The sequence below is a fragment of the Silene latifolia genome, chromosome 1 (assembly GCF_048544455.1).
Source record: "Silene latifolia isolate original U9 population chromosome 1, ASM4854445v1, whole genome shotgun sequence".
NCBI lineage: Eukaryota > Viridiplantae > Streptophyta > Magnoliopsida > Caryophyllales > Caryophyllaceae > Silene > Silene latifolia.
In genome coordinates, this window is record NC_133526.1 from 193,392,669 (window position 1) to 193,416,793 (window position 24,125).

Genomic DNA, 24,125 nt, shown 5'->3' on the forward strand with positions numbered 1-24,125 from the left:
ACGCTCGTGAAAGCGGTGGCCAATGACGGGAAATCTGTAGGGAGCCATAAGGTGAAGGCACCTCCACCTCGTGCCTACGATGGGGCGAGGGATTCGAAAGCGGTCGATAACTTTATCTTCGATATGGAGCAATACTTCCGAGTAAGTGGGCTCGACGAAGACGCAGAAGTTGTCAAGGCAAGCATGTATCTAGTCGACGATGCCAAGATGTGGTGGAGGGCTAGGTACAAGGAAATCGATGCGGGCACGATTACGGTGACATCGTGGGCCGACTTCAAGAGGATCTTGAAGGATCACTTCTACCCCGAGAATACGGAGTTTGTTGCTCGGAAGAAGTTGAAGGAAATCAAGCACACCAAATCAATCCGGGAATATGTGAGGGAATTCTCAGCGTGCATGCTCGAGATTAGCGAAATGTCCGAGACGGATAGGACATTCGAGTTCATTGACGGGTTGAAGAGGTGGGCACAACAAGAGGTCATGAGGGCGAATCCCAAAACTCGTCTTCGGCCATATCGGCTGCGGAGCGCCTGCTCGACTTTCACGGGGAGCGAGAGGCACCAAGAGTTGTGGCACCAACGGGGAATACTGGTGTGTCACAAAGTGGGTACAATGGACAAAGGCCACAAAACAGCGCCATTTCAGTTGGGAACAGTCGGTTCCGCTCGCAAGGAAGTCAAGCCCAATCGACGAGCACTACAAACTCGCCCTCAAGCTCGTCTTCGAAGGTGGGAAACTCTACTGCTTCCACAACGAAGAGACCGTTCGCGTGTTTTGTGTGCAAGGGTCCTCACAAGATGGCCGATTGTCCGAACCAAGCAGAGTTCAATGCCATGTTCAAGAAGATGCCGAAAGGGGCTCAAGAACGTCTTGATGGGGCGTTGGCCGACTATCACCAAGAGTGTAACGAAGACTCGAGTGATGGTGAAGACCAACCACGGATGGGCTCACTCCAACGGATTAGCGCGATGGGGAAATACGAAGAGTCCTCCGCCAAGAAATCCAACGGGCTCATGTACGTGGACTTGATGGTGAATGGGAAGAAAGCACGAGCCTTGATCGACTCGGGCGCCTCCCATAACTTTGTTACGAAAGAGGAAGCGGATCGGTTGGGGCTAGTTCTGCGGGATGCTAACAGCTGCCTGAAGCCGGTCAATAGGAAAATGAGACGCGTCCAAGGAGTGGCTAAGAAGGTCGCGGTCCAAGTGGGTGAGTGGGCAGGGGAGCTCGACTTCATCACCGTTCCGCTGGATGACTTCAAGTTAGTACTCGGGATGCGTTCTTCGAAAGCATTGGTAGTATTGAAACCAAGTGACGGATCGATGCTACTAATGGGGTCTATCGTAGTGAATACGGTAGACGGCGACGAAGACAAGGGGCAGCATCGAATTTCGGCTATGAGGGTGATACCGACGCCGAAACAAGGGATGCGACCTTGGAGAATGCCTAAAGGTTCGGTGGAGCCGAGGGTGAACAAGACCCAGGCTAACTACGATGCTAAGTGGCCTGGGAGACGAAAGAAGAGTCTACCCCCTCACCGAGGAGTAGACAATGAGGGCCGAGATGCCCAAAGAAGTAGGCCTCATACCATCAGGGGGCCGCGTCGATGTGCTGAATCGACGTCTTGGTTTGCGGGTCAGTCGACCCAAGAGATAAGGCCTCATACCATCAGGGGGCCGCGTCGATGTGCTGAATCGACGTCCTGGTTTGCGGGTCAGTCGACCCAAGAGAGAAGGCCTCGTACCATCAGGGGGCCGCGCCGAAATGCTGATTCGGCGTCCTGGAGAACTCACTTACCCTTGAATGCATCGAAGTGGTGATGGACAAGGTGAAGGTGCGATGGAGCAAGCACCTTGAACGATCTCGTAAAATTTCCGCTCGAGCAACGAGGACTTGGACTTTCCAGAATGATCAGAGGCGAGTGATAAACTTGGAGGACATGATGTTCGGGAGTCTCGCCGTCAAGGAAATGCACTCTATTCTTGAAGGGACGATGAATCCGATCATGGTGTGGACCGAGAAGTATCTACAAGCCGGACTCAAGAGAAAGCCAAACCACAATGCAGCATGGACGGCCACGGCTCACCGAGGATGTCTCACTGAAGCGCCGTTCGAGATTTTTGTGTTGCCGAGGGCGGCAACAGATTAGGTGGGGGAGAGTGTGACGATCCGCACACTTCGAACCCTTAGATTTATTTATGCTTATGTAATCTCATTTTCCTTGTACATTTGTAGTAAGTATTTTCTTAGTAGTTTTAGAATAGGTTTCCATAAATAGGTATATCGCTATTCTACACTAAACTTGTAAATTCAATGTTTCCTGCTACCAGGACCAAACTATCAAATTTGCCTCTATGAGAGGTGCTAGTCAATGAAAAACCGCTTCTCATCCAAAAGCTTGTTGTTGCTTGTTGCTTGCTTTCAATAATCGTATTGCTTACTTTTATTGCTTTCGTGTGCCGGACTTGATAATCGTGACTAGGATTCCTGACACACACCGACCCGAGACCCGAGTATCGTGCTAGTGGGCGATCCCTCACTAGTACGAAGATCCTTGTCGCTTGCATCTTGCCTTGAGACGGGCAAGGGTGCGCGCCACGGTCCGGCAAAAGTAGCGGACCGTGACACCGCGCGTGCTCTCACGAAGAGGTAAACGGCTGGCCAAAGAGCTTGCTCCATTCCCATTGGCAGGGATCGAACCCCTGACCTCATGGTTAAGGGATGAGGTGAGCAACCACCACACCAAACACATTTGGTTTGATTCTTGTGTATTGTAACATGTCAAGTTCGAATCTATTGAAGATATTATCGGATTGATTTAATGGCAAACGTTTCATCATTCGGAGAAAACGATAGCCCCAAACCCAACTCGGATTTTGTTATACCTGAATTTGACTGACCCAAAATTACCCCCGAGTCCTCACCCAATAAACAAGATTTTAAACCAAACTGAGAACCCTATATTTGAACAGGTTACCCCGGATCATACACAAGAATCCAAGCTTATAATTTTGTTTACCTGTCAACAATTAAAGTAATACTCACAAAACTATCCTGCATGAACTGAAGTCGAACATATGTGAATGTCTAAACAATGAACACTCACATTGAGAATCTAATGCTATACTACTTCTCACTTCTATAGAGGGCTCAAAGGACAGTCAAAAACTTTACATTCCCTGAAGACGGACAGATTTTACAACTCTACAATACATGATTACCACAATTAGCAGTAATCCGGAAGATAATCATACACTTTGAAGTTTCTATATAGCAATTCCCCGTCTTTAGAGTAATGAAGGAGGAAATAGCAAGTATCACAAAAGTAACAAGGGTTTTCCGCAGCCAACTTATCATCCAACGTCACCTTTGTGGCTTTGAAGATATTGCAGACATTGCACTTTTTCAGTATCCTTTTACGCTGATATACAAGCAACGGGTATCTTTGCGCGGTTCGAACGTCTTGGGGTCAATCGGTCGCATATCTCGATCACGACCACATGTTTACGATCTCCCGAAAAACATAGCTTTTCATTAGTAATGTGGTAGATCCTAGATGCACTCTGGTTTGTGGAAGTCGAGACAACAATGTAATGAGACTCACAAAGTAGGGATGGCGGTGAGTCCTAGATCATGGTTTGGACCCGACATCGGAGTGGCAGATCCGAATACTATTGTTTAGACCCGGTGGATCCGGATCCTATGGTCGTTGAACCGACTTCTAATTTTGGGATCAAAATGTGACGAACATATACAAATTTTGGATCCAGGGGTCCAGATCGGCCGGAGTCACAGATCCAGATCCGGACGCAAATATCCAATGGGTTAGTGTCTTAACCACGAACCCTTGTACTCCCTACATTACAAGATGAGAAATAAATTTGTTCGGTAGAAACAATCCACTATGTATGACCAACATTTACCCGATGACAAGATAGATATCCAAAGACCAAGACGAAATCCCAAGTCACAAAATCGTGTCTTATCCATGTCAACTGATTTAAAATTGGGTAATTTTGATAAAGGCTTTTTCTCCAAAAGAACTTTACGAGCCTTTCCTCTACCAGATAGTATACACTCCCATTTTGCAAGTGCCTCTCCTTTGGAATTTTTAAGCCAGTCTAAGATTGGCTCTTTGTAGTCAATAGCTTTGGGATCTCTCATATCGTTGCAGAAAAGCTCCTACAACCCAAGTAACTTTTTAGTTTTCACAAAGCAACAAGTCATTCTTGAAATTATACAAACAAGAAGAATCTGCCACTTACTTCTATGAGAAAATATCCAGATGGGTCATACATAATGTCAGGATGTTCATTCTCGTTTCTCCTCTCTTGCCTTTTGCATAACCACATCAGTCAAACAACGAATCTTATCCCTCGTTCGGTTAGGGTTTGACACCCAAGAACAAGAAATTCCGTGTCGCAAAATCACGTAAATGTAACATGGCATTTAAAAAGTTCGAAACAATAAATCATAACCAAGGTTGTATCGTACCCCCTACGAATAAAACTCAGTTTCAAAGGTAAAAGGCTTGGCAGTAAATCTTGGAATCGGTTGTTCTTTGCTTGCTTGATCTCGATTTTAAAGGTAACCTTGAAAACTTAGCTTCCTAGCGCCAAGCAATGTTGATAACAACATTATGTCCTGCTAAAAATAACCCGACCAAATATTTTCTTTTTTCTTTTGTTGAAAAGATCGGGATTGGGTAATAATGATTTGTCCATGAGTAGTAGTCATTCTTTAAAGAAGGCGTAAACGAACATTTTCAAACATTGAACTCGCAAGTTTCAAATGATCTCCGCACGCTAAAAAAAAACTAATCAGAAAAGAATTACGCATTAACCTTTTTCCAAGATTGTTGGTGATGATAAATCTCGACGCACGTAACTACTGGGTACTTGAATTGGTATATCTCTAGTTGTCTTTGAACACTTGAAGCGCAAAGATATTGTTGGGATAGAACACATTAGTGACACAAAACCGTCCCTGACTTACTCAAATATGCCATGATTGCCATCAATGTGAAGTTAACAAATTAGTTACTTCAAAAATTCCACATAATTCAGGAAACAAAGATTTTTCAAAAACTATTTAAAATACTCCATATAAATTCGAAAACTCCACATAGAATTCAAAAACTAATTCAAAAAATCCATATAAAATTCAAAAACTCCACAAAAATCTTCTTTAGTGCACACTGGATCGCCACGAAGATGACTCAACACATTTCGAGTTTCCACTTTTCCGGAGGTTACTTTTGCATTGCTCTTTTTCCGTAACTATAATTTCACCAAACCAAAGCAAACAAATCAACAACAGATTAGATTACATACAAAGAAATATTGATTTATAGGTAGTTAAGTTTTCAAGAGATCGGATCAATCACATGACAATACTTGAAGGAATGAAGTTCCACTGATGCTTTATCCTCGTCCCCGCTTCGCCTTATTTTAACAAGATGATCCACTTTTTTAAGATAGGACTCCTATCATTACAAACACCAATATGAGAAACAAGAATAGTAACAGAAAAACTGGCAATTTGAATGATATACGTGACATATATAAAAGCTACATCCTTCAAAATTGAAAACATCATTTGAAAATGCAGTTACTCAAGCAGATAGTAGAAGCTTTACTCCAATCAACCAATATGAGTCGTGAACCATATAGATTAACAAACCTACCCAAGCATACTAAGAATACTAAAAGGTGCGTTTACAAAAGTACCATATACCAGAAATTACCCTAGTGGCCTAGTCACAAACGAAAGGAGATTGGTATGCCTCCAATACACAGATTAAGAGATGAAGGCCAGAATTAGACTCTTGCAGGCAATCAATACTATATATTAATTCCAGAAACCAAGGGACTTCAATGTAATTAAATAAATCTATACAAATTAATTATACTATATAGTTTTAAATCAATATCACTGTGCAATGGACCTGATCAAGGGACTTCAATGTAAATATAATATAGTTTTGGTTGAAGTTTAAATTTAGAGAACACCGGAATATGGTGATTTTCCTTAAATAAGCATGCCCCACTTATGGTATTAATTAGTATAAATATGTTAATTATTTTAACATAAACAAATATAATACAAGTATATTATATTTTGGAAACTGCTAAAATGTAAATAAATCAAGCTAGATTTCCAAAAAATATAAAATTCCATAATTATTTCGATTTGATTAATTTAACGCATACATGTAATATATTTAATACATATATGTAATATATTTATTAAAGTAATAGAAGTAACATTGGATATAGTAATATGATAGTAATCACTCATTGGATGCTTAAATAGTAAAAGTAATTCTGTTAGTAGTAACAATATTAGCAAAGAAGCAAAAGCGAGAGATCTTGAAAGTACCTGGCGTGAGTAGTGAAATTATCAATATTTTATGTACAATCTTGAAAGTAACAATAATTACGGCGGGAGTAGTGAAAGCAAAAGTAGTAATAACGAATGTAATAAAAGTAACAATACTAAGAACAAAAGAAAGTATATATGAACAATTAACTAACCAATCGATTTAAGTAAAATATTAATAGCGGGAGTAGTGAATGTGTCTCATATTTATTTCATTGTAATTTTAAGATATACTCCGTATCATAGAAAAATATATTAATGATAAATTTATGAGTTACGCAATTTTAAAGTAGTTTTAGTTAATTGAAAATAAATTTTAATCTTTAAATAAAAAAGTAGGGTTTTCGGCACCCATACTAGTTTTATGTTAAATTAGAGGAGCAAAAACAAGGGAGAGAAGAAAAGAAGAGTTGAAACGGTAGCTAGAGTGTGAAATACAAGGAATTATACATCAACAGGTTTGTCTTTTTTAGAAGCATTCATTGTACTCAATCTCTTATTCTTTGATTTAGGCTTTTTTTCATCCCTTCTTTTCCTTTTCTTCAAGTTGGCAATAGTGCTCTCTAAGCCACCTGAGGACTCACATGAATCTAACGTATCAGAATCCGGCATCCTTTGATCGTCTTCAGTACTGATAAATAAAACAAGAAGATTAGTCCAAAAAAACATTACTCACAGAATCACACGGACTATCATTAGCTATAAGATTTTCCAACTAATTTCACCAGGCACTATATCAGAAAATGACAAGAGTACTCACTTTAATTAACCTTTCTTACTTGACAACAGAAAATGTTATTTAAAATATTTGGTAATTAAATATGGAGAATCATAAGAATAGCAACTACATGGCCTACAAACTAATAATGCTCTTGCTGATTCACTGAAAAATTTCATTTAATCATTTGGAGTTGATTCACAGGACGCTTCGAGTCTTCGATTTGCCTTCTTAGTTTTTAGAAAACTTATCATTGCAACTACACTGCCCCACTTCTCCCTCACTTGCTACGATACACCCGAGTACTATGTTATATATAAGGCCATCAGGGATTCAGGGTAATATTGTAATTCTTTTGCTTATAATAAAATCTTGATTTCCCTCTTTACTCAACATAGTCAACAATAAGTCTGTTTATTCTCTTCTCTCAACTCTCTCATTCTTCTTCTCCATTTTATCTGCATTTTTCAATTTTTTATAAAATTGCTCGTCACAGATCAGGTTAACCAGTCCTTAACTATTTTTGGACCTGGTTCAACTTTTCACTATTTGCTCCTAATCATAACATTTACCAATTACTTCTATTAAAGAAAAGAATATTTCAGAAGACAAAAGAGCAATATTTACGTTGGAATTCTTGGTGGGGAGAGGAGAAAAAAGCAGTCAGGTATATAAGCATCAGAAATCTACTAACCCTGAAGGGCAAAGGTTTCCTGGTATGTCCGATGTTCCAGGCTCCTCACCACCCTGTCAGGAAAGAGTCAAAAAAATAGTCACAAAAGATAATATCAAGTGTAACCAGTTCTTATAAAAGAAGACTAGTGTTGAATCACAGGAAAATTTCAGAAGAGCATACGTCGAATGCAATCTTCATAGCCTCAATGACCAAATCTTCATCGGTACGAAGTTTAAGCTCATCCACTCTGAATAGGAGACATCCAATAATTAAAAAACAATACCAGCGACCATGTGAGCATAATAGAAGAAGTAAAAAAAGAGAGAGCTCGAGCTATTTATCTAAAAAGACATACGATATATCTTCTTCAAGATCAAGAAAACCAGAACCCAGTTCAGCCTTCAAACACTCCAATTCATGGAACACTTGAGGCTCAAAGACAGGAACCCTAGTGAGTGGGCTCACAAGATCCGGCACAAAAATGGGTCCTCCACGAGGAAGCGAGGATGAAAACTCTTCATCTGTAGCTCGCTGAGAAGGTTCACCCTCCTCCATTTTCTACAAGCAAATTTCTCGGCAATAAGACGCCACTTCCGAGCTGGAGCACCTTAAAATTGCTGATTGCGGCTAAATTTAAAGAGTTACACGGCGTCAACAAACATATGCACATTTCCCTCTTGTCTATTTTGAGAATAAGGTTGTGCATTGTTTAACATTGTGGTCACCAAATCTCCCTGAGCTACAAAGCAAAGGACACAATTATGGTTCAAGCTAAATAGACCTCAAAATTCACCAAACTACTATGTGTATACTTTATTTTATCATCCTGGAATCACAATTCATATAGAAATGTAAGACGACTATGTATGCACACGAACTTTATAATTTTGCACTTGGGAGGACAAATTCATATACAAAGTTCCTCATGTTTAGTCATGAGCTAAGGCTGCACTATTGAACAAGAAGAATCGACTGCCACGTAAAAAACAGGAAAATATCAAGCACCCGGACAAAAGCTAATACTTCAATAAGCACTCCCTCCTTCCGACTCATAAACACCTTCCCTTTTGAATTAAATAGTATGGGCTTCCGGCGCAAAAAAAAAAGTATTCACATTTGTGTCATTAATGTGTTCTATGTTTGAAGTAACTAATTTGTTAACTTCACAATGATGGCAATCATGGCATATTTGAGTAAGCTGGGACAGTTTTGTGTCATTAATGTGTTCTATCCCAACAATATCTTTGCAGTTCAAGTGTTCAAAGACAACTAGAGATATACCAATTCAGTACCCAGAAGTAGTTCTGTGCGTCGAGATTTATCATCACCAACAATCTTGGAAAAAGGTTAATGCGTAATTCTTTTCTGATTAGTTTTTTTTTTAGCCTGCGGAGATCATTTGAAACTTGCGAGTTCAATGTTTGAAAATGTTCGTTTCTGCCTTCTTTAAAGAATGACTACTACTCATGGACAAATCATTATTACCCAATCCCGATCTTTTCAACAAAAGAAAAAAGAAAATATTTGGTCGGGTTATTTTTAGCAGGACATAATGTTGTTATCAACATTGCTTGGAGCTAGGAAGCTAAGTTTTCAAGGTTACCTTTAAAACTGAGATCAAGCAAGCAGCAACAACCGATTCCTTAAGTATAATACGAATAAGTCAAACCTATAATATTAACTTAATGCCCAAATTTGCAAGAAATAAATATACGAATAAGAGGTGTAAATTGCCTAAGTCCTTAACAGTTCGGAAAAGAAAGCAAAATATAAACAAAGAAAGAAATGAGAAGAATTTATTACCTAGTATAGCTTACAAGCAGCACCAGCAACCAGCCAACAGGCCAGACCTTCAGGCAGCAGGCAACGACAGACTGCACACAACAACATCTAGCAACAACAACAGCTAACAGCTAACAGCAGTCGGCAGCATCAGGCGGCAACAATTAACAGCAACAAGCAATAACAACTAGCAGCATATCACCAGGCGGAAGCGCACAAAAACAACTAACAGTCAGCCGGCATAGGGCACCAACACAAAAGCAGTAGGCAGCAGCGTCTAGCCTGCAGTAACTAACCACGCTTATTAGCATGAGAGCGGCCGCAACACAACCAATATGCATAGAAATAACTATTAGACAGCCATTACAACAAAATATCCTCGCACAAACAATCCTAAGCCAAATGACAATTGTAAAGCACCAAATAATTAGACCAAATAATCCCTAAAATCACCTAAACAAAAACCTACGCTTTATTACATATATCAATTAGGCATAATTTCAATACTATGATCCACAACAATAACCATCAATTTAGCATCATATTAGTGAATCAAATCCCATTAAACCATCAGCGATTTAACGACAATCACCACGACTAATAAGAGCAAAAATCATCAACAACAGGGACAAACCGTACACACATACAATATCCTAATAAAAACAAGTTTAAATGCATTCAATTACCTTTAATACAACAATTGTCCAAATTGATGTTCTTCCAGCCGCGTATCGTCTCTAAAATTGCCTACTCCTTCGCCTGAACTTCGAATTAGTGAGGACAAGGAGAAGAAATTATACCTAGGTTATATAAATGAATTGAAAAGGTGTTAATATCTAATCAATCAATCAATATATATAACTAAAGGAGGTTTTTTTTCTGATTATACTATTAGCATTAGAATTTGGAGATAATTAATTATTTACAATTTTTCTATTATAATTAGGAATATAATTTTCCTATTAGAAATTAGAATTAATTAATTATTTTACAATTTTCCTATTAGAAATAGGAAATAAATCAACAATTTATTAAGGCTTTTTTTTCCTAATTATACTATTAGAATTAGGAGATAATAATTATTTAAAAATTTTCTATTATAATTAGGAATAATATGATTTTCCTATTAGAAATGAGAATTAATTAATTATTTTACAATTTTATTATTAGAAACACTAAATAAATTAATTATCTACAATTTATTAATATTAAAAACTATTCATTAGTATTTGTTCACTTTTTTATTAAATTAGAAGGAAAAAAAACATTTGATATATTTAAAATATCCAATTCTATAACCACTTTCGATTAAAAAAATGAGGCATTATGAGGCTAAAAGGCCCTAGGCCGAACTTGGTTGTGACAAATGTGCATGCGTAATACGTACTACATGGAATTTACTCATTTAAAGACTAAAAAATGATCTTTGAAATATGCCCTACGTCTTTTTTATTCTTGCTAATGTCATATTTAATTATACATAATACAAAGTTTATTTTTCAAATGTCATATGTATTTCTCCTACTAATTTTAAAGTTATTTCCCTCACAATACACTTCAACTTCTATTGATAATTTATTATATATTATTTACATTCATTTGTCATTATATAAAAGTCTATTAATCAAAATTTAAATAAGATATTCACAAATTATTGATAAGTACAAAGGTTGATATCTATTTTTCAAGGAGTATTAAAAGATATAGAAAGTTGCTGCTAATTTGCGAATCGAAATATCATATTATGACAAATGAGTAAATGTTTTGAAAAACTTTATTGTGCGATTGTTTTACAATTTAAAGTAAAAATGGTACCACGAGTAATAAAATAGATTTGAATGAGGCTTGAAGGTAAATTAGATACACTTATTATAAAAATATGTATAAGGAAAAATATGTATAAGGTTAAGATTCAATTCAAGCAACGATCAATATTTAAAAAAAAAGTCATGGAAAACACATAAAAGGGCACAAATAATACTATACAACCAGTTGTATAATAAGCATTGTACAACCCCATACATTAATCTGAGCTTATGTGTAATTTTTCTGAGTTTTGTGAGAGAATATTTTATTATGTTTAAGTGTTTGAGTTCAAAAACTTTACAGCATAACTCTGATTCTTTTAAACAAAACTCAGAAACTTTAGTACACAGCTCGGATTTTGCATCATACAACTATATACAACAGGTTGTATAATCTACTCATTGATAAAAGGGTAAGAGTAGTCTTTCCCTAATATAGTGAAAATCGTCTCTCTCAAACTTTTCTTCTGACAAATTTACATGCATAAAAAACGGTACTATTCAATTATATGTAGCAAACTAATTATTGTTGATGTTATATATTTTTATTTGTGTATAAACTGAGCACATCATCACTATAATTTAGGGAGAGATACGAATTGGGGAAGGGTGAAACATATTTGTCATGCATAATACGATGCTTTAACCACCTTTAAACAAAAATATAAAAATAAATGAAAAAAATTTAAACCTAAAAGGGGGTCACGTATTTGCCAACTCTTATTTAGTTCTCTATCGCATTAATATTCTCATGAAGTTTAAGACATTTATTTCATATTAATAAAAAAAATGTTTATACTGTTTCGTACAATTTGTGATTTATAACTTTTAGTTAACTTATTTGAACTTACTTAAATTTATATATTTTAAGTGAAGAATATTAATTATAAATATGATAAAGATAAAGTTTGATCTTTAATTTTCTCGGAGATAAAAAAAACAACTCAATTTTTATTTTCTTAAAATATATTAATTAAAGGTGATAATGTAAAACAGGAAATTACACCACAATCTAATATTTAATATGTCGAAGATCAACACTCAAAATAGCACATTTGTTATTTAAATAGTGTAAAAACTCTCAAAATGCTAAAAAAAATGCTCAATCTGTCGTTATCAAATAAAACCTAAGTTTCTGCATTTTTTTTGTCATGTTCAACTTAATCTTTACGAAATGTAAAAATGATGAAGTTCAGAAAATAGCGGTTAGTTTTTTGTTAGTTAGATGAAATTTTTAAGAGAGAGATGAAAGCTTTGCATTTTAACCGTTTTATGTGTGAATCGAAGGGATTAAGTAGTGGGCTAAAGGTTGTTTCGAGTGGGAATGAGGTTGATTGCGACGAGTGGGTTGACTAAAGTTTTTCCTTACTAGATCTAGAAAGGGGATAATAATTATGAGATAATAAAACGTGGAGGAAAGGTAGTGATAGTGGTAGTGGATTGGAGGTTGTTTCAAGTAGTAAGAACTAATTACACTGGCTGATGTTTTATTTTGCGGTTAAATTAGTGGGGTGGAGGGAGGGTGCATTTGTGGAGGGTGATGAGTTTAACGAGGATAGTGATAATAAATAAGGTTATTTATCAGCAAAATATTGCCTGCGTTAAAACATATAGGTAACATGAATAATAACAAGAAACCTTAAATGATCATACTGATAAACTTAATCTTGACCCCATCAATCCAAATTAAAGTAAATCTTAATTCTAACAACATTGTCGAGAGTAACGGTTAGTTTCCAATGGATTGTGGATTATTCTAGAAGTGGGGGGTTTAGTTTTTCACTTGGTTGGATAATTTGAGAGACGTTTCGAAGAAAAGGATCGATCTTTCAAGGGATAAGATTGTTTTAGATCATGTGTGTGAATAGGGAAGAAAATTAGGGTTTTGCGTGAAGGATTTTGTTTCAAATGAGAAGATGGGTGCAAGACTATTGTTATAGGGGGTGTCATAAGCAGCCCCAGCCATGTATTATTGCGTAGGAATTTGGTTCACATTCAAAGGTACGTCTATAATTTGACCGGGAGATATAACATTTAACTACCTGTAAATATTTTTACGTAACTACCATTTGACCCAACAATGATTAAATTATGGTTGTTATTCTAAAGAAGGAGATTTGGTACATCATTGAGTTGATTATGCAAAGTAGATATTACTGTTTTCTTTGACCAATTGAAAAACAAACAGGTATTAATGAACAAAATCTAAAAACTCTCAGTCCCAAGTATCATATATATAAACTTCATATTGGTTTTATTTTCTTAAAAAAATAACATTGTCGAGAGCAAGGGTTAGTTTCCATTGGATGATTATTTTTCTAGAAGTAGGGCTTTAGTTTTTCAATTGGTTGGATAAATTTGAGACAAGTTTCGGAGATAAGAATCGATCTTTCAAGGGATGAGATTGTTTTAGATCATGTCTGTGAACAGGAAAGATATAATATTCTAATTACCTCTAAATATTTTTACATAATTACAATTTGATCCAGCAATGAATAATTATGGTTGTTATTCAAACGAATGAGATTTTTTGCATCATTGTGTTGATTATGCAGAGTAGATGTTACTGTTTTCCTTGACCAATTGAAAAACAAACAGGTATTAATGAACAAATTCTAAAAACTATCGGTTTAAGTATCATATATAAACACCATATTGGTTTTATTTTCCTAAAAAAAAGTATTTTATTAATCAAACACTCTTTTATTCTTATGTCAATATTATGTTAACGGGAATTGTTTGTTGGTCATGCGGTATACATAAAATCTTAGACATGAACGATGTACTATATGTCTATATTCCATTTTATTGTGAAATTTATCACACATTATTTTAATATCCGTGCAACGCACGGGCAAGAAAACTAGTTATAATTATTTACGTTCCTCCTTACTCTCTTATTGACCGAAACATCCCACAAAACTTTTCCCTAAAAAAAAAAATTTCCTACACATCTACGTAAATCTCTAGCCCCATCTTTCTTTTCTTGATTTTTAATCTTCTCCTCTTACAAGTGATACAAGCTTGTCAAACAGCTTGGCTCGTATAGTCGTATTATACTTGCATATCTAGGAGTTATTCCGAACATCGTTTCCCCACTTGACATTCTTGTCTACTCGCAAACTCCTCAACATACTAGCTTACTATCTCTATCTCAATCGTCTGACTCTTCCTCTCAACGTCAACCTATGATCTCAATTAGTTTTACTCTATTACTTACCCTCAATTAATTCTCGTCTTCAAATCTCTCGAGTTGCTCTTTTCCACGAATAAATTTCCGTTCTTCTACATTAAAAATTCGGCCACCTTTTTCTCTTGGCCACCGTCAATATCTCTGCCAAATTATACATCTCTTCAGCCCTTTACAAATTTCTTTCACAAAAATAAAACAAGTCATCTTTCTTAGCCTTTTTTTTTTTCCAAATTTCGTCCCAAAACAAAGTCATCTTACAAATATTTCTCTTCTCTTCTATAAAAGTCATGATCCAACGCTCAAATTTGGACCCCTATAACACCGTACTACATATTTTAGGGTGCACTTATCGCACATCTTTGGCGATTCTCACGCTCCTCGAATTTCTATGTCTCTTTTAGTCAGTGTCTTACAATTTTTCATGGGTCCAACATTGTTGTCCAGTCCTCTTCTTCTCAAGAATTAAGTCTCCTACCTCGCTCTCCTCTACGTCTTGCGACTTCTCATGGCTCGATTGGAGCCCGTCTTCTTCTCAGGATTGTCCTTCCCCGGAACATTGCGGTCTCGTCTTCTTCTTCTCAAGATTGTCCTTCCCCTCCGGTCGTCCATCTTGCGGGGGCGTATAAGGAATATAATATTACATTAATGTTATGATTCACAATATTACCATATTGTGATAGTATAAGAATAATTATAGATTTAGATATTATGTTTAGTTGTAGTTTTCCATATTATGTCAAAATATATCTCTACGATATATTCCAGTTATATTAGGTTTCTAATTATCATACTCTTGTAATTGCTATATAAGCAACGGTTATCATCAATAATATTCAAGTCATTCAATTCAATACAATTCATATTCTCTACAGTTTCAGCCATCTGACCGATAAATCCGCCTTGAAAACCGACCCTTACTATGTCTACTACGTCAACTCCACAACCGTCTACCTCCTTCATCCACCCAAATCCCACCCTTCATCCCGCCCATGGATTATAACCCGTAAACTCATGAAAAATCAATCCGCCTTCATACTCTACCACCCTCTCACTTCCAAACCCTACTCTTTTAACTTCCATCCTTATCTCCACTTCTCACAACTCAATCCCACCCCCCTCGCCGTCTTCTACGCTTTTAAATCACATTACTCCGTCGACAAGCTACTAGTCTTATCTATATTAATACAAAAGACAATACTCAATTCTTACGCGTCACGTTATTAATGCAGTTTTTTTTTTTTTTTGAAATTCATGTTATGGTGGGACCCGTGAGTGTGAAATATATTTTTTTCTTCAGATTCAAACATGCGATAAATTCCGTCTTACAACAAATTCTATGAAATAATATTATGAAAAAATTCTATGAATTAATATTATGAAATAGTTTTATACATTCCGTGTAAATAAAATTTATAACATATACACAGAATGAATTACAAATGCGAGTAAATGAAATTGAATTACGGAGTACATAATTTTTAAAACAAAATTACATAATAATAAAATTACATAATTTCAAGAAGGAATAACATTTATATACGCGATCGAACATAAAACGCAAATGAATTACATACATATGTTAAAGTTGATTATATTAGATTATATTTCTTTTATCCGGATGTAAAGATTTTTATGTATGCAATTTTTATTTACAAGAGTAAATTACGTTATTTCCTTATAAACCAGTGTATGTGAACACGTGTTTGTAACAAATTTAAACATAAATTATGTAAATCGTAGATTTAGACCAACTAGATGTACAATAGAAATGCAAAACAAATATACATCCAAAAACATTAATACTGGCCCAAATACATATCCGTGCAATTTTGTACGGGTTTAAAACTAGTTAGGATCTCAAACAACAATACGGAGTAATTAATTAGGTTATGGAGGCATGAGGAAGGAGAGGAAAACTTAGAATGAATAAAGAAGCAATAGGGAGAAACCGCTAGACGTGCTGGCTAGAGAATTAAAAGAGGAAACTAGTTTTGAAACCCGTGAAAAATCACGGGTCCTATACAATTTCCTTTTTTTATTAATACTACTTGTATAAAATATATTTTGATTTGAAAATATTGCAGACAATAAAATAGGATGTAAATAATGAGATTGAACATACTAACAGTCTAACACGGTAATATAAACAACAACAACAACAACAACAACAACAACAACAACAACAACAACAACAACAATAATAATAATAATAATAATAATAATAATAATAATAATAATATAAGATTAGTGGAGAATAGAGGCATTGTATTTGTCGTTAAAATGTCGGTCTTTGTAAAAGATACAAAAAAAAAGAGTAATTTAATAATTACTCCCTTTTAGAAACCACTTTTCTAAAATTACTCCCTTTTGAAAACTTTTTAATAATTTACTCCCATGTAATATTCTCAGGTCAAAAATTGCACCCAAATGAACTTTAAGGTGAAAAGTCGTGTTTTTTGACCGTTTTGCCCCTGATTTATCATTAACCCAACCTTCACCTGTTTGCCTCTTCACATTCAGTTTTAACATCTCATTCTTCACTCTCTCATTTTTCATCGTCTAATTTTTACTCAAACATTCAAATTTTTACTCAAAAGTTCCCCCCCAAATTAGAGCACTGGTGATTCTTGTACTGATTTGTGACGATTCCAGGTTGTTAATTGTAAGTTTCCTCCCACAACTGATGTTGATTGCTTTAATTTCTTTGTTTTAAACCCTAATTTCTGAGAATTGCTTGTGTATTCATTTCTGGGTTTTATTGCGAGACAATTTCTGGGTTTAATTTGCCATCAATTTTTTTGTTCATAGCCATATTTTGTGTGTTGTTTAATTTCTGGGTTTAATTTTGGCAAATTACTTTGTTAATTTCCCTAATTGATGTGGATTACTCCTCAATTTCTGGGTTTATAACCCAAATATTTATGTATGAAACCCTAATTTCTGGGTTCGAAAACCTAATTTCTGGGTTTGAAATCCTAATTTCTGAGGTTTCCCTCTGGGTTTGAAACCCTAATTTCTGTGTTTTGAACCCCCAACCCTAATTGTTTTGTCCTAAACTATTTCATTAGTTCACACCCTTAATCGATGAGGTAACAGTGTAGGAAATGATCTCAGAAACAACCTACAAGAGAGTAACTGTTCGTGCCTTTCATGGGGTGATTTTGAGTGTAAGAATGGGAAATTTGAGTATGTTGGGGTGTTGTACATCTTAAGCATGGTGTTCTCTTAGAAAATCTCACTGCTGATTTTTTTAAGAAGTTGGCTACTAGCTTAACAAGGAGGGAGGACTATGAGATTTGGTATAGAAGACCAATGAGGAGTATTACTGATCCACATGAGAAGGAGTTGTTGGTTTCCAGTTTTGATCTTATCAATCTTTTGAAGACTGTGTGCAAGACAACCCATATAGTAAGTGTATGGATTACTCTACCAAGGACAGCATCTAATGCATCAGTTGTTTTAGAAAGGACAAAAAGTGTGAGTGTGAATGTGGGCCTAGGGGAAAAAGATTCTGAGGAGGGAATCAATACTTTATCTTCCAAAAAACAGTTGAAAGGGGCCCACAACAGCCTTAATGACTCTTTACAATTCAAAGCACCCAGACAAAAGCTACCAACCCCAAATAAAGTTTCTGCCATACCTCTTAGAAAAAGTCCTAGACAAAGGACACCTACAACACAAAACTCTACCACACAAAATTCTGAAAAACAGATAACTACCTCAGATCTACAAATTATTAATGTCCCAACTCAAAGGGAGAAGTTGCCTTTGAGGAGGAATCTGAAGTTTGGTTCTCAGCCTGAGATTGTTATAAGGGAAAGAGAAGATTGGGTTGTCATTGAAGAAGGCATTGATGGGTCTGTTGTTGTGACAGAAAAGGGTAAGGGTAAAGTCAGTGAAAGCAGAGATGAGGAGGTAGTTGGATTGAAAAAAACTGGTAAAGGGAAAAAGAAGCTGAGTGTGAAAAAAGGGAAGAAGAAATTGTCTGCAAAGAAAGCAAATGAGGGTGATGAGAATAATGATGAGTCTGAGTTCAGTGATTCTGAGGCTAGTGAAGCAAGTTTGAGTGATCAAGATTTTGGTTTGGATGAGTTTGACCTTGGTTTGAATACATTTGATTATTTCATTAATAATCAAGAAAAAGAGGAAGACTCAATATTAAAGGGAGTGGAAGCTGGATTAGGTGTTGAGGGGAAGAAGGCAAATAAAGAAGCTGGTGAATGTTCAAAAGCAAATGAGAAGGTTTTAGTTGGAGTTGATGACTTAGATGTTGATGTCAGTTCAGATGTGGATTGTGACTCAGATGAGCTAAGGAGTCTTCAGGGATCTGATGATGAGGCATGTCCTTACCCTACTTTTAATCCTGATTTTGATTTTGGGAAAGGTATATAACTCAGCAAAGGGTTAAAGTTCCCAAGTGTTGAGATATTCAAAAAGGCTTTAATCCATCATAGTGTGAAGAATGGTTATGATTTCTGGTATTCTCACAATGGAAGGGACAGGGTGACAGCACAATGCTACAATAGGTGTAAATGTGAGTGGAACAAGACAAGGTCAAAGCTGGGTAAGTGTGTATGTGGGGTTGATAATCCTTGTAGGTTTTATGTGCATGCTAGGAAGTTGAGAGACCAAGAGACATTTCAGATCAAAGGTTTGAGGTTGAAGCATAAGTGTGTAATGTCAAATTACAATAGAAAGGTTGGTTCTGAGTTCCTTGCTGACAAGTACTTAGAGTTCTGGAGAACTAACTTGGATTGGAAGATAAAAAGATTTCAAAACCATGTGTTAAAAGATCTTGGAGTTTATGTCAGTTACATGAAGTGTTGGTTGGCAAGGTCAAGAGCCAAGCTGGTTATCCATGGGAATGGCAATGACCAATATGCCCGGGTTTGGGATTATACAGAAGCTCTAATCAAATATAATCCTGGCAGTTCAGCTTTTGTGGTTTGTGATAATATTGACAAGCCTCATGTTATATTCAAGAGGTTTTACACATGCTTGAAAGCTTGCAAAGAAGGGTTTAAAACAGGTTGTAGACCTGTACTTGGGATTGATGGATACCATTTGAAAGAAGTATACCCTGGCATGTGTCTAGTTGCAGTTGGGTTAGATGGGAATAATAACATCTACCCAGTAGCATGGGCAGTGGTGGAGGTAGAGAACATGGATTCTTGGACCTGGTTTTTAGAGCTCCTAAGCCATGACATTGAGAAGGTGGATGGGGAAGGCTTAACTGTGATGTCAGACAGGCAGAAAGGTTTAGTAGATGCCCTAGCTAATGTGGTTCCAAAGGCCAACATAAGGTTCTGTGCAAGACATATTTGGGCCAATTTTAAGCTCAGATGGAGTGGTCAGTTATTCAAAGAAACATTTTGGGCAGCAGCTAGAGCATTGACAAGGGTAAGTTCAATTCTATTCTATTTCAGTTTAAGTTGTTAGCTAGTTCAGAATTTATGCTTGTTAAGTAGTTCCCTTTAATTTAGCTTTACTTTATGCGTTAATTAATAAATTAAAACTCCATCATTACATGCTGATTTCAAGAGAGAAATGAAGGGCATGGAGTTCTTATCAAAGGAGGCACATGACTACTTGAATGACATTCCCCCTCAACATTGGTCTAGGCATGCATTTGATGTAAACTGCAAGTCAAACCTTCTCTTGAACAATGTGTGTGAAGTATTCAATGCAGTTCTAAAAGAAGCAAGAGATAAACCAATACTCACACATTTAGAATGGATGAGGAGGTATGTAATGCAAAGAATTTGTCAAAAAAGAGAGGGTGGAAGGAAAGTTGATGAGAAGTTGATGCCATATGTGACCAAGTACTTGTAATGGGCAAAGGATGAGGCCAGATTTGCTACTTTTATGCAATCTGATGATGGTGAGTTTGAGGTTGAGCTGAAAGGAGAGCAATTTGTTGTGAACTTAAACAGCAGGTCATGTAGGTGCAAGTATTGGGACTTAACTGATCTGCCTTGTCCCCATGCAATGGCATGCATGCTTGAAAAGAGAATGGACCCCGGAGACTATGTTGATGAGGCTTACTCAAAGGAGAGGTACATGCTCACCTATGCCCACTCTGTTTCTCCTATGCCTGGTGTCAAACAATGGGAGCCAACAGGTTTACCAGAGCCACTACCACCACCAACGAGGACCATGTTAGGAAGACCAAAATCAAAGAAGAGAAGAAAGTCAGCTGGTGAAAAGGAAGACCAACAAGTGAAGAGGTTAAAGAGGACCAACAATTGTAGCCACTGTGGTGGCTTAGGCCACTAAAAAAGAACATGCAAAAACCCCCCTGCACCTGGCTTCCTGCACCTCCAAAGCCAGGTGCAGCTTCTAGTGGAAGGCCCCTTGGCAGAAGTGAGTATGCAAAGAATGAAAGGCAAAAAAGACAGGCAAGGGCTGCAAGAAAAGAGACCTGGAGAACAGCACACCATACTGGCAACTCCCCAAGTACCTCCACTGCTGCAAATGCACCCAACCAAGCACCACCCACTTCTATGTCATTCACTGAACTGTTGTCCCAAGCTTCAAACAATCTGCTCTGACCTAATGTTGTTGTTTTTTAACTTTATTTACAATCGTGCTTCTGCTACTGTGTTTTGAACAATGTAGTTTCATTATGCTCTTTCATTAAAACAATCCTTTGAACCATGTTATCTTTGAACAATGAAGTTTATTTGGTGAATGTCAATTTCAGTCTTCTTAGGCTGTTTGTTGAGATGATGTTTGTTGCAGTTGGTTTAGTTTGTTTATATACTGCAGCAATTTCTATGTGCACTGATGAATTCTGGCAGCAGTTGTCTTTCAAGCAGTAACAATTGTTTAGATGGTTGTTGATTGAACAAGCCCTTGTCAATTTCTGGTTTATTTGTTTACTTTTCAAGTGCAATTACTTGTGTAAATGTGAGAAATGAACAACCAAACCAGAAAATTAGTGAAAGGGCTTGTGTATGCTAAAAATGCAAAATTATGTCATCAACACCAAATTCGCACATAACCAAATGCTACCATTGTCATTACCGTCAAATTCTTGAACATCAGAGTACTCGTAACATTACATTCATCCAAACTACCGCCTACTTAGTACATACTATGATCAAAACAATGAAAATGGCAAAAACAATTGCCAATGGAAACCCTTTGCAATAACTAACCCTTTCACACTTAGACATGAATGCTTTGTTCTTCAAGTTCTCACTCTCAAACTGAAGCTTCTTCCTATCATCCTTCAACCATTGAATTTCACGAGACAAACAACCAACTTCATACTCATTCACTCTTTTCTCCATCTTCATCTTGTTGATTATGTCTTTCTGCCACTCTGTTTGAACACGATCGTGCCAACGAAACCAACGACATCCCCCCATACCAGCTGATGGGTTAGAAAACTTGCACCTTTTAAACCTTCTACCTGGATTGTCATGGGTGGAAGACGTCAAAATGGCAACTGGGACACCGCACATGCACTTTTTGGGTTGCTCATCAACAACACTATGATGACTACTTTCATAGCTGCTTTCCATTGACATGTTCTCACCTAAAATTTTGAAACAAAATGCAGAAAATATGAACCCTAGATTAATTGCAGAAAATCGAAAATCGCAAATTACTAATTCAAGGCATAAAATCGCATATATGAACCCTAATTGCATAAATTTTTGAAACAAAATCGCAAATTTGCAGAACACTATACTAATTGGTAATTACAATAGAAATAAAATTGAGAGGAAGAAGATGAACATACCTTACTTGGGGAAAAAATGGGGAAATTATAAGAAGAGGGTGAATGAATGAATAAGGTGAAGAGTATATAAGAAGAGGGAAGGGCATTTTCGTCTTAAAAATAAACTTAAAATCAGAATTTTCAAATATTGACGGAATATGTCACCGGAGTGTCAAATTGGGTGCAATTTTTGACCTGAAAACATTTCATGGGAGTAAATTATTAAAAAGTTTTCAAAAGGGAGTAATTTTAGAAAAGTGGTTTCTAAAAGGGAGTAATTATTAAATTACTCAAAAAAAAAATCTAATCATGAGTAACTCTTCTTCTCCTCTATTAACAACCTAGTAAATTAATGGGATTTAGGCATTTAATACAGAGTTTTTTTTAATGTATATGTTGACGGATGACGCTGCTCATTGCTCTGACGATTCATGATTTATGTTAACTCGTAAATTCAGTAATGATTTGCATTCTCAATTCATCATACTCAAATTAAATAGTATAATTACATGTATATAGACATAAGTTGTTTATATAGAAATCAATGATTAATACTTATACATGGATTATGTATTATGTAACTTCAAAATATTGGTGCTCCGGAGATTGAGGAGTTTCTTAACCGTCAATTTACCAACGGCGGTCAAGTTTTTCTCCTTCAATAGCTAAAAGAAAAATAGCCTAACAAAGTGAATGAAGTAAGACTAATATAGTAATTGAATACATTGAATACGTGTGTCTCCATTTCAAATTTAATTATCATTTGATGGTTTTTTTTCTCTTGTAAGAATTATCCGTCAATATTGTGTTGATACTATCACTACAACTAAAAGGCCAAAAATAACTAATAGGCTAAAACCTTAGCATAATTATTGGAACAAAAATAGATAGGCTAATATCAATTAAAATGAACGACATAAAAATACATCCTCAATATGGTGATTACTCCATTCAAGAGCTTCAGATTTGATCATCCATATGAACACATCCTCCAACATCAACTATCGTGTTAACTGATATTGAACTAATATCTGAAATAAAAAATTGATAATTCTTAAATTGTGTTCTGTACTCACCGATTGTCATGTATTAATAATTAAAATAGGAAAATCTCCCAAAAAAAGAAATTCCAAGAAAAAAAATGAGAAACATCATGCTACCTCTTAAAAAATCCACATATTTATCGACTGTCATTTGCACATATTGATCTCCAAGTATGTCATGCTCCTGAAAATTCAATCAATTGTACAAATTAGTATTATGCCAAAATCAATTGTACATGAAATACAAAATTGTATAAGTGTAAAATATTATCAAATGAGTTTTGTATTAATAATTAAAATAGGAAAATCTCCCAAAATAAAATTCCAAGGAAAAAAAATGAGAAACATCATCCTCTTAAAAAAATCCACATACTTGTCGATTGTCATTTGCACGTATTGATCTCCAAGTATGCCATGCTGCTGAAATTCAATCAATTGTACAAATTAGTATTATGCCAAAATCAATTGTACACGGAATACAAAATTGCATAAGATATACCGAGTATATTTAAAATATTATCAAATGAGTTTGACCAATATAGTAAAATCTTATCATGGAAAAGAGAACATGAGAAAAACGAATTAGTTGTAGGTTGATAAAAAATTATAATAAAAATGCATGTCTATTGTTGTGCTCATGGAATAAACATTATCATCTCAAGAAAAAAAATACTGTAGTAATTAAGAAGTCATAATATCATCAAAAGTTTTAAGGTAAACTAAAAATATGAATCATTATAAAGAAACTTGAGAAATGAGTTATGGAGAAAGAAGATGAAAAGTATGGTTAAATGCTTG

General features: G+C 35.9%; 2 protein-coding genes and 1 long non-coding RNA gene across 7 annotated transcripts in view; 1 reads left to right on the forward strand and 2 right to left on the reverse strand.

The window, feature by feature from the left end:
- The window catches only part of LOC141614590 (uncharacterized), a 237,844-nt gene that overhangs the window by 126,373 nt on the left and 87,346 nt on the right, over positions 1-24,125 (forward strand). The gene's annotated exons all lie outside the window — the stretch shown is intronic.
- On the reverse strand, positions 3,056-4,382 carry LOC141619097 (uncharacterized). The gene is made up of 3 exons (XR_012531589.1): positions 4,266-4,382; positions 3,605-4,182; positions 3,056-3,511 (listed from the first exon to the last, which is right to left on the reverse strand). It is a non-coding gene; the product is annotated as an uncharacterized LOC141619097 (long non-coding RNA).
- On the reverse strand, positions 6,566-16,494 carry LOC141614530 (uncharacterized). Of its 2 annotated transcripts, XM_074433276.1 has the most exons (7): positions 16,402-16,494; positions 10,244-10,393; positions 9,579-9,839; positions 8,131-8,514; positions 7,956-8,022; positions 7,794-7,846; positions 6,566-7,012 (listed from the first exon to the last, which is right to left on the reverse strand). In XM_074433276.1, the coding sequence occupies exons 4-7, from the start codon at positions 8,328-8,330 to the stop codon at positions 6,826-6,828; spliced, it is 507 nt and encodes a 168-aa protein (XP_074289377.1). In that variant the 5' UTR covers positions 8,331-8,514; positions 9,579-9,839; positions 10,244-10,393; positions 16,402-16,494; the 3' UTR covers positions 6,566-6,825. The 2 variants fall into 2 exon arrangements, with proteins under 2 accessions (XP_074289377.1, XP_074289381.1); XM_074433280.1 differs by lacking the exon at positions 16,402-16,494 and having other exon boundaries at positions 9,579-9,848; positions 10,244-10,330.

What these genes read in the sequence shown, in the direction of transcription:
- LOC141614530 (XM_074433276.1), bottom strand. Translation starts at nt 8,330, where the DNA reads ATGGAGGAGGGTGAACCTTCTCAGCGAGCTACAGATGAAGAGTTTTCA. An exon ending in CTATGAAGATTGCATTCGAC is followed by an intron (nt 7,847 to 7,955) that starts GTATGCTCTTCT and finishes CTTTCCTGACAG; the next exon opens with GGTGGTGAGGAGCCTGGAAC. An exon ending in GGAAACCTTTGCCCTTCAGG is followed by an intron (nt 7,013 to 7,793) that starts GTTAGTAGATTT and finishes TTTATTTATCAG; the next exon opens with TACTGAAGACGATCAAAGGA.